Source organism: Sinocyclocheilus anshuiensis, unplaced genomic scaffold (genome assembly GCF_001515605.1).
Source record: "Sinocyclocheilus anshuiensis isolate Anshui unplaced genomic scaffold, SAMN03320099.WGS_v1.1 scaffold284, whole genome shotgun sequence".
In the NCBI taxonomy this organism is placed as follows: Eukaryota; Metazoa; Chordata; class Actinopteri; order Cypriniformes; family Cyprinidae; genus Sinocyclocheilus; species Sinocyclocheilus anshuiensis.
Genome location: NW_015554266.1, coordinates 1,845,074 through 1,856,443, shown reverse-complemented (window position 1 = coordinate 1,856,443; position 11,370 = coordinate 1,845,074). Strand labels below are relative to the sequence as shown.

The 11,370-nt window shown below is 37.1% G+C and overlaps 1 protein-coding gene across 1 annotated transcript in view; it reads left to right on the top strand.

Annotated features, from left to right (window-relative positions):
• LOC107671281 (kalirin-like) overlaps window positions 1-11,370 on the top strand; it is a 59,537-nt gene that overhangs the window by 27,420 nt on the left and 20,747 nt on the right. The window contains exons 4-14 of the mRNA XM_016464174.1: window positions 3,774-3,917; window positions 5,272-5,367; window positions 5,773-5,888; window positions 7,098-7,164; window positions 7,410-7,513; window positions 7,590-7,659; window positions 7,743-7,829; window positions 8,787-8,879; window positions 8,986-9,036; window positions 9,194-9,271; window positions 10,352-10,537. Coding sequence (XP_016319660.1) covers window positions 3,774-3,917; window positions 5,272-5,367; window positions 5,773-5,888; window positions 7,098-7,164; window positions 7,410-7,513; window positions 7,590-7,659; window positions 7,743-7,829; window positions 8,787-8,879; window positions 8,986-9,036; window positions 9,194-9,271; window positions 10,352-10,537 — 1,092 coding nt within the window. The remainder of the gene's footprint in view (window positions 1-3,773; window positions 3,918-5,271; window positions 5,368-5,772; window positions 5,889-7,097; window positions 7,165-7,409; window positions 7,514-7,589; window positions 7,660-7,742; window positions 7,830-8,786; window positions 8,880-8,985; window positions 9,037-9,193; window positions 9,272-10,351; window positions 10,538-11,370) is intronic.

The following is an 11,370-nucleotide window of genomic DNA, read 5'->3' as shown; positions in this document are numbered from 1 at the left end:
CCACTGTATTGCGGTATTTTAAAAATTCATATCATAACAAAAATAAACACCGGCATTCGGTATGAACCGGTATACCGCCCAGCACTAGCAGTATGTAATAATGGTGGTCTAAATTCAAAATATTGTTTTTCCCACCCCCTCCTCCTCGGACTCAACGCTCATGCGGGTTGTCAGATTGAGGACTAGGGTTGGGTATTGTTTGGGTTTTTTTCGATACCGGTCCCAAATCGATACTTTTAAAACGGTTCCGGTGCCTGAACCGATACTTATTAAAAAAGAAATAAAAAATCCCCCCCAAAAATGATGGATTAGAATATAGAATAGAAATAGAATAGAGAGTGCAAATGTTAGAGGGTCAAGTTTATTTTATTTTTTTGCAGATAAAATAAAATTAGAATTAGCATTAGAATAAAGAGTGCTAGAGTTAAGAGGGTCAAATGAACATGAAAGAGATGTGTTTTTAGCCGTTTATTGAAAATGATTAAACTCAGCTTCATTCCACCAGGAGGGAACAGTTAATGAAAAAGTCCATTAAAGTCTTATCACAGGTTGAACTTGAATGCAAAATATTTCAATACAGGCATTTCAGTCAAATTTAATTTATGCAATATTTCAAACCTTTAACCCACTTGGGAAATTCAACCCATGGCAACAGTTTAAAATTAGCCCAATTCTGTGGAAAAAATGCGGACTTGGCAACCCTACGTCCAACAAGATCTGCCTTAGAATTAGCATTAGAATAAAGAGTGCTAGAGTTAAGAGGGTCAAATGAACATGAAAGAGATGTGTTTTTAGCCGTTTATTGAAAATGATTAAACTCAGCTTCATTCCACCAGGAGGGAACAGTTAATGAAAAAGTCCATTAAAGTCTTATCACAGGTTGAACTTGAATGCAAAATATTTCAATACAGGCATTTCAGTCAAATTTAATTTATGCAATATTTCAAACCTTTAACCCACTTGGGAAATTCAACCCATGGCAACAGTTTAAAAGTAGCCCAATTCTGTGGCAAAAACGCGGACTTGGCAACCCTGCATCCAAGCTACTGGAGTCAAATTTGACTGATCACAGGTCGAGAATAAGGAGATGAGTGACAAGACCATGCTTGAGTATTTGCTGCTCAACAGATCCTGAGCTCACTGACAAATATCTGATCTTGTAAGATGTGCTCCCTTTACACAGAGTGAGTGTGATCACGAAATCGAAAGTGAAAGTGAACAGCGCGAACGTTCATTCAAAAGAGATTTAAATACTCTGCATACTGAGAGCGGCTCCCTGATGCGACAAAATTATACACAATATTAGAATGTTTAAAGGAGTGGACACGAAAATCGCGGGAGCAAAACATATTGCGGGAACAGGCGGCAATGGTCAGAAATTCAGCGGGAGCGGGACAAAGAAAACAGCCGAATCCCGGACATTTTGGGCGAATAAGAAATCCTGACCGGACGCATTTTTTTAGGTCCAAAAAGAGGACATGTCCAGGGAAAAGAGGACGTATGGTCACCCTATACTATGCTATATGTCCACAAAACCACAATGGTGATCACTCTCTCTGCAATACAATATTTTTACTGTGTTTTTGTTCTGCAGTTCTCACACAGTCAGACCAGAAATTTTTTCTCCACCTTTTTGGCTATTTTGTTGTTTTGCATATGTGTTTTTAATGACAATTCAGTATTAAAGACACCATTAATCTTTTTTTATGTTCATAAAGGTAGGCCCCCCTGGTTCATCTCAACTCTTTTTCTCAGTAGGAAAAAGTGATTGTCACAGCATTTCATTAGTCTTTTAGTAGTATATTAGAAATATGTTATAATGGTTTTAACTACACAGTTAATCAATAACATGGGTACAGCTGTTACAGAGGAGAACTGGCTCCCCGACTGAGCCTGGTTTCTCCCAAGGTTTTTTTTTTTTTTTCTCCATTTCTGTCACAGATGGAGTTTTGGTTCCATACTGTCACCTTTGGCTTGCTTAGTTGGGGACGCTGGCAATATTGTTGACTTGACTGCACAGACCGACTGTTTTCTATTGTCCTCTTGCATTATCAGCTCACGTTTTTTCCTGTTTAACACTGTAACACTTAACACTGTTTCAAATATAAATCCAGTCCAATCTTATCAGTGGCACGACGGACTGAGCTAAATCACCATAATTTGTTTATTTATAGAATATTTTCACATTTCCAAAAGGATTCCCCAAAACCAGGTTTGTTGTTGATATCTAACGTTTGTGTAACAGCATGTGGTGACGGTGGACAGCAGTTTTTACGTCAGAGTGTTTTATAACCACTCCTTCATTCTCCATTACTATTTTTTACGCAATCATGGCAATAGAGAGAAAAGGAGGCCTCTTGTTCTGTGGGCTGTATTAATGGCGTATTAAAGGGCTGCTATGGCCCTGGCAGCAGCCGTTCAGATCGGAGGGTGATGATTAGCCTGACTTTTTAAAGCTGTGCGCCATATAATGTGCTGATACAAAAGAGCCTCTGTATTTCGGAAGCAGGGTATGTGAACCCCACCACAATGGCCCATATTAACCATGTCTGCTGTCTTTCAGAGCAAATTCTTCAACAATAAATTCTGAGCATTTAAACTGGTGCACTAGAAGCCAAATAATAAAGCAGTGAACCACTTGAGGCTGTGTGTTACGGTTACGGTGATTTTATCACAGGTAAAGGTGTTTGTTAGACATAAGTGTGATAATATCACTGTAATGTGTTGCCTTGAGTCGTTTATTGTCTTCAGTAATATGATTTTAGTAATATCATTAAAGACACCAGTGTTCAATATACAAAGCAACATAATCATCAATGATTGTTTATTAAACTAGATTTTGAGGTGCTTACCCATGCAAAACTGTGCCACAATGCATATTCTGAGGATTTTTATGGTGTTCTTGGTAATGTTCTATGATGATTATGAATCACCGAAAGTAATAGCACAGTTTGAGGTATTATTCTGATAATTAATCTGGTTTGTAGTATGTACATTAGCCTCTCTGTAGGCTGTTAGACAATCAAAGATGTTTTTACAAATGAATGAACCTTGTGGAAAAAGTACATCATAGCATACATTTAAAAACAAAAAGTACTTAAGGAAATTATACATTTTAAAAGAAAGTAATATATTATACCTTTGAAGTTTAAATTTATATTAAATGCAAATAGTTTAACTTTTTAACCAACTTAAGTAGGACTTAAGTACATGTTTGTATGTAATTTCATATTTGCTTCTGTTGTCTTTAAAATAGCGCAGTCATATTGCTGTATGTACTGACAAGCATTTATGGTAAACTAAACTAAAATGTAATTTCTATTGGAACATGTATATCATGTATTTAAATATATTTGTATTTATACATTTGTAACAATAAAGTTGCAATGTAGTACATTCAAAATATGTTGTAGGGTTGGAGCTAAACTCTGCAGGACACCGGCCCTCCAGGACCTATTTAAAATATACTTTAAAGTAAACATTTGATTTGGCACTATTACAAAACACAGTCATGGATGCATACTCTCTTTAAGCACACTTATTAAGTGGCCTTATTTCATTAATAATAAATCATCAGCAAGTACATCATTTTTTAAATATACTTTTTAAGATTTGAAGTACACTGCAAGTGTACATTCAATATAATAAAGTGCACTTCTTTTTCACAAGAGGATGGTCTGTTCTGTAGTCACAGGGGTGTTTATGATAACTGCTATAACACAGTTGTAACATGCATTGTGAATTTGCTGATTGACTTGTTCTTGTGTTTCCAGAGAGTGTGTAAAGAAAAAGGAACACTCTCCAAATCTTCGTCAGGGATGCACAGCGGAGGAGAGGAAGAGCCTGAGGACGAGTCCCACACTCCCCTCCCTCCACCAATGGAGATCATCAAAGATCCGTCTGCTCAGGAAGAGAAGGTACACACACAGAACAGAGAGAGGAGCGTGGGGAGAGTCATGTCATAGGCAGAGGTCAGCAGGGTGATTAATGTGAAGAGAGATTTATTAAATACTTACTGTGTCACTCATCATGTGTTCATAACTACAGTATCTCCACCTGCCTTCCTCATAGCCCCCCACACACACACACAGTGGCTTTACTAACACTGTTTTTCCTCCCTGATGTCAACATCTCCAGTAACTGCTCGGGTGGAGGCTCCTTGTCTCACATTCAACTAACCACAAATCCACCCTGTTGTTGCAATGATGCTTAAATGATGTAGTTGTGAAACTTTTACTGTTCCACAGCTCTGGCTCTGTTACACGCTGTGCCTTGAGATTGCAGTAGTAATGTGTTTACAACCCATTGCCGTCTGATGGGTTGAATCTCGAAAAGAACATGACCTTATTTCACTCTAAAATCGAAAGTAAAAAATTCATTTCATAAAGAAATGAAAGGCCATTATGATTGTTTGCGTTGTGCCATTATTTATTATTGTTCATTGTTACCTTGATTATTATGACAATTAAGCACATTTCCCATCAAATTATAGTTAATCTGTTGCCATTCTCCTGCATCTTTTTTTTTTTAATTCCTATTCTCACTGTTTTTTTTTTCATTATTAGATTCTCTGTACGATAATATAGTAAGAAAAACCCTGTTCCTGCAAGTTTTTTTTTTGTTTTTTAAAGAAACTAATGCTTATATTGTGCATTGAACTGATCAAAAGCGACAGTAAAGAAATTTGATTTCAGCTGTTTTCAACATTGATAATAGAAATGCTTCTCGAGCAGCAAATCATGATTTCTGAAGGATCATGTGACACTGACACGTGTCATTACAGAAATAAATTACATTTTGTAATATATTCAAATAGAAAACAGTCATTTTAAATTGTAATAATATTTCACAATATTGTTGTTTTTACTCTATTTTTGATCAATAAGAGACTTCTAATAGAGAAATCTTACAGATCCCAAACATTTGAATAGTAGTGTATACAACAAACAATGTCATGAAGTATAAATATTATGCATCACATATTTTACCTGTTACAATAATGAGAATTTGAAATGGAATTTGAAAAAGAAATGTCACTTTGCACAAATTGTAAAGGTCTTAAAAAGTAGTTTTTTAATTAGCTTATAATTAGTTATTTTTCTTTTGATTTGGAGGTGAAATGTTTGGCATGTTCTTGGCATGGCCTTTGCTTCTCTTCTCCCCAAAGCAAAGCTTGATAAACTGGGCTAACCCAGCATCCTGGGCACTTTCTGTTCTGATCTGCTTGTGTGTTCTTTCCTCTCTCCTCCTCACCTGCTGTCTGTCATGTAGTCGTCTGTGCTGCTGGCTTCACGGCAGAGCTCGGCTGACGTCCCCAGTGCTGCTGAGCTTGTCAGTGCTATAGAAAAACTGGTCAAAACTAAGATGGTAAGTGTGCCACTGAACCCGATCTCCTCTGCTGACACAAGCAGGGAGGTTTGATCGACTAACTTCCTGGTTTTCCTCTTTTCCTTTCTGTTTTCTCTTGCTCTGAGACAATCACTAACTCTTGAGCATCTCTTGCACTACTGTGATTTTCTGCAATAGTCTTTTATGGTTATAAAGTTATAAAAACCTTCCAAACTTGCTGGATATTATAACTCGCTCTGTGGCCTGGAGTGACGCTTTTCTCCACTTTGAATCTTCTGAGCAGCTCTGATGGTGTTTATTGCAGTTTAGGGCCGTGTCGCACATAAACCATCCAATTGCAGTGTTTGTTCTCCCACATCGGGCCTGGCTCTTCCAAATTCTGACCGGAGTCTCTTGTATTTGCGTGTGTCTCTGTACCTCTAGACACTGGAGCCAGGCTCGTACCCAGGATTCAGCTCAGTGAACCCAGCAGAGCAGAGCCCAGTGCCTCCCAGAGACCCGGAACTGGAGCAGAAAGCCAAAGCACTGCGTGGACGAATGTAAGACACACGCTCTTCACTCATTTGGGTTGGTCTGGGAGTAAATTCTACAAACATTACAGTCTGATATCATGTCTTAGTGACCAAACCACAGGTTGCTTGTGGGGCTTAAGCCCTGCTGCTAATGTAATGTAAGGGAACCTGACTTATTTATTTGTTTCCTATTTATAAAATATATTTGTATAGTTTGGCTCCCAGGTTGGCATTTAATATATAATGTATATGTGTCGTCACATGCATAAAAAATATGCATATGAAATGCATAAATCAGTATTATTATATTGAATTTTATAAATTAATGGTTATTTATTTATTTAGTGGGAACTAGTGTGGAAAACATTAGATATTTTTTACTAGATTTTTACTGAATTTAAATGTTTAAATACACTGCTTTTTGGTTGAAAATAATTCTTATGAAACAAATTATTTTAATTTACAAATTAACACAATTTTTTGAAAAAAATAAATGCAGCACCATTCCAAGCCATTATGGAAGCCCGTTTCCGCCACTGAATAAAAAATTAAAAAGGTTATTGCGACTTTTTATCTCACAATTCTGACTTTTTTTCTCAGAATTGTGAGTTTATATCTCGAAATTGTGACTTTTTTTTTTTTTTTAGAATTGTGAGATACAAACTCACAATTGCGAGAAAAAAGTCAGAATTACGAGTTTATATCCAACAATTCGGGCTTTATAACTCACAACTGTTAGTTTATATCACGCAATTCTGAGAAAAAAGTCAGAAGTTTGAGTTTATATAAGTTTGACTTTATAACTCAAAAAAAGTCAGAATTGTGAGATAAAACAATTTTTTTTTTTTTATTCAGTGGCGGAAACAGGCTTCCATAAGCCATTTCAGAGTGAGTACATATATATATTGAGATATTGCCAAAAGATTTAGAAATATCACGTTTTTTTTTTTCACTGTATTGCCCAGACTTTAAAAAAAATAATCTGGTTACATCTGGTAAAATGCAATCGATTATTTTCAAGCAACCAGATCTGGTAATAATTCCATGTTCATGTAACAGGCAACATTGAGAAAGTCATCTCCCTGAACAATATTGGTTTCATTAAAAAGCAGAGATATTTATGGGAAAGCTTATCTCTTTAGGCCTCTTTATTTCAATTGTTCTTTCATTCTGCTACACCCTTAAAAGAGAAGTGTGATGTGACTTAACCTGACACAGTTTTGTGTCCATTTGCAGGTTTGTTCTCAATGAATTAATCCAGACAGAAAAAGACTACGTGAAAGATTTGGGTATCGTGGTCGAGGTGAGAATAGCCGACATCCTGACAGTATAACATTACATAATTCTGTGACTAAAGGCATAGTTTTGCTTTAGCGTGAAAACACTCTAGTGTGACTTTATCCTTCTTCATTCGTCTTCTATCTTAAGATCAGAGCCATTTGGCATCATCTGCTGTGTCATTACTCTTTTGCATTACATCAGTTTTTACTCTGGGTGAATGTGTTTTGAGTAGTGGCTCATATGTACATGAAATCATTTTTTCTGAAGGGGTTTATGAAGAGGATAGAGGAGAAAGGAGTTCCTGATGACATGAAAGGAAAAGATAAGATCGTCTTTGGAAACATTCACCAAATCTATGACTGGCACAAAGAGTAAGCCTCTCTGATTCTCTTAGCGCCTCTTATTGAAACATGAACGGAATGTGTCTAATTCTGTTGCTGTCTGAAGCTTTTTTGTTGGTGAACTGGAAAAATGTCTTGAAGATCAAGAAAAACTGCCCGGGCTGTTCTGTAAACATGTGAGTATGTGATTGACATCAGGTCTGTTAGCTGTGTTAGCTGTGCATTGCTCATGAAGTGTTTCCTGTTTCTGTGTGTGTAGGAGAGAAGACTGCACATGTATGTGGTTTACTGCCAAAACAAACCCAAATCTGAATTCATTGTTGCAGAATACGATTCATACTTTGAGGTGAGACACGCTTTACTTTGATGGCGTATTTTTGTAGACCAGCCCAGAAGTTATCATTACCCTGTTTTTCTCAACAACAAAAAAACCCAATAGGATTTTTTCCCATAAACTCTCTGAGATAATCTTCACAGATGAACACCACTTTTATGAATTGTGAAGCCTAAATGAGTAAAAACCTAAGGTTAGGCTATACACTGCGGTGACCACCACTAAGCTGCCAACAACTATTTCAATCTTTATTTAAAATCTACTGGCTGGAAAGCTTGAGTTAGAATAGTTTCCAAGAGCATGTGCATACATAAAAAAAGGCTGTAAAAGTGGACTAGTGAGTAGATGAGTTTACCTGTTCGGTGTGATGACGTTTAATGTCCCGACAACCTCTGTAGCCTTGTTACAACTGCCTTTTTTAAAGGGGTCATATGATGCGATTTCAATTTTCCTTTCTCTTTGGAGTGTTACAAGCTCTTGGTGCATAAAGAAGATCTGTAAAGTTGCAAAGACTAAAGTCTCAAATCCAAAGAGATATTCTTTATAAAAGTTAAGAGTCAGCCACACCTACCTAAAACGGCTCATTCTAACACACCCCCACATATCTACCTCACTATGTGGAAATAAGGCCGCCCAAATGTGCACGCAAAGAAAGAAGGCGTGGTTTCAGGACCACAGTAGTGTTGATGCAGCACAAAATAATGATCTTTAAAATAGCATCATATGACCCCTTTAAGACGCGTAAAAGCTGGGCTACTTTTGATTTATTTTATGTTGTAGCATAAAATGTGAAAATATCTTGAGATTATTAACACAGACCTTTTTTTATGCATTTAACCAAAAACCTATTAAAAAAATGTTTAAAGATTTGTTTTTAGGACTCTTTCCTGCAGCACTCTATCAAATCACTTCTGAAAAAAAGAATTACTCATTGCAAGTTTATATTTATGTGTCTGTTTTGACTCACAGGGGATTCAGCAAGACATCAACTCAAGACTGGGCATCAGTGATTTTCTCATTAAACCCATTCAGAGAATCACTAAATACCAGCTTTTATTAAAGGTACAGTAGAAAATAAGTCGTTGATGCTGTGATCGATAACATGAATTAATAATAATAATGTTTTAATAAAGTATATAATTTCTTCAATATTTCTCTATTGCTTAAGGACTTCTTGAAGTACAGCGCAAAGGCAGGATTGAATTGTCAGGATATAGAGGTAAAAATGAAGCTAAAGTGCTCACTTGCCTAATAATAATAATAAAGGTCAGTCATAAAGCGAGGACAATGCATTTTAGATTTTTGCAAAGTTTGTTGAAGCTGCTTATACTTCAGGCCCAGAGGTCATCCAGGTTTTTGTTGGGTTTCTCTGACAGAGAGCAGTAGACCTGATGTCCCAGGTGCCCAAGCTGTGCAATGACATGATGAACCTGGGAAGACTGCAAGGATTTGAGGTAAACTGAAAACAGCTTCACTGTACTCATTCTGAAGTGTCATCAGTGCAAGCTTACTGAAAAGACGTTGTAAAAGTTTACAGTGATTTTACCATGGTTAAGGGGTGTTCTACTGTTGTCAGTTACTGATATGGTTAGATATGGATCTCTTTATGAACAGTTGATTGACAAGGCCGTCTTACCTTAGACCCGCCCTGAGTGAGCAATCATCAGTCCGCCATTGTGTCGACCCCGGTGCGGGGGAAGACAAGAATGTCTCCGATTAAGCAATTGAGGTGTTTTGTTGCTGGATGTAATAATGAATAAAGCAGTCGTCATTTACTAAAGACGCAGAGGATTAACATTACTTTCGTTTTTGAAGGGAATGCACCAATCCTCGATCTGCCTAAATGCGTCTATGTTCGCGTGAATCATTCGTGAGCCAGCTTCATCTACAGAAGAAGTGAGTGTAAGGGTTTTTTATGCATCTTTGCAAATCACCTTTCCTAATAATGTGCTAGTTAGCCAGTTTCGTGGCTGAAGTTTACAGTCTGCTCGTCACCCCACGGAAGAGAGGGGCAGGGTCAGCAGAGCTCATTAGCATTTAAAGTAACATGGTCTAAAAAACAGCTTGCTGAAAACAGCTGATTTTGACGGTAAAAAGGGTGTTTTTTTACACTACCATTGATAAATTTTAACCAAAGTATGTTATAGACTTTTCATTAAGACCCTAAAGAATCATATCAACTTGTGGAAAATGGGCATCCGATGACTCCTTTAAAGCTCGAACGTTTTAGTGGAATGAACGTTTAATGGAGGGACAGAAATCTCTCAGGTTACTTGAAAAAAAAATCTTAATTTGTGTTTAAAAGAACAAATGTCTTATGAGTTTGGAACAACATGAGAGTGAAAAGGACAGAATTAAACTTTTTGGGTCAACTCTCTTTAATCGTATCCTTAAATTTAGCATTTTAACACGAATCAAGAGTTCTCCACGATTTGTGGCATCTGTTAATGTTCACTTGAATGTATCAGAGCAATTGAGTTCAGGGACACTTTCACTATCTCAGACTGATGAGTTTGTATGTTTGTGTGCTTCAGGGGAAGTTGACGAGTCAGGGAAAGCTCTTGCAGCAGGAGACGTTCTTTGTGACGGAGCAGGACTCTGGTGTTCTGTCCCGCAGTAAGGAGCGCAGGGTATTCCTGTTTGAACAGATCGTCATCTTCAGCGAGCTCTTACGCAAAGGCTCATCCACGCCAGGATACCAGTTTAAAAAGAGCATCAAGGTAACCACACCACCGTTACTCATGGAGCATGTAGGTTTAAGCCCAAAGTGTGTGTGTGTGTGTGTGTGTGTGTGTGTGTGTGTGTGTGTGTGTGTGTGTGTGTGTGTTTTTTATGCATAAAGATTTTTCTACCCGCATGTACACACGCACATGTGCCTTGAGGTTTATTTGCACTAATCAGTTTTTCCACAAGGTGATAGAAATTAAACTCTTTGAAACTTTGAATCAAGTGCACTTGTGCTTTGCAAAATGAGTCTTTGATTCGAAGCAAATTAAATTCCACCTGCTGGTGATGCCTGTAAATGCAATGAAAATGCAGCCCAAACATGCATAAAAACACCATTTACAAAATATTGCAAATGTTTTATTAATAGTGAAATCTATTAAATGCAATTAATAAATCATCTAATACCATTAAATATTAAGCGTCTGTATGATATGTTATTTTATTATATTGTAGGATTTATTTTATGGAGAGCATGGTTTATCAGGCCAATAAGAGACTATGAACAACAACCCTTCATTTTTATTACACAAATGTGTCTTTAAAAATCTCTACATATGTATAAAACTGTTCCAAAATCAGGTAAAAACCATACAGACACTAGTTCATGGATTCACAGAGATCTCCCCCTAGTGGTGAACCATTGAAATTTCGAAATATTAAGTTATGACTTAAAGGTCCCATGACATGCTGCTTTTTGGATGCTTTTATATAGGCCTAAGTGGTCCCTAGTACTGTATCTAAAGTCTCTTTCCCGAAATTCAGCCTTGGTGCAGAATTTCAGCCACTACGAGCCAGTCCCACAATGAGCTTTCCTTAGGACGTGCCA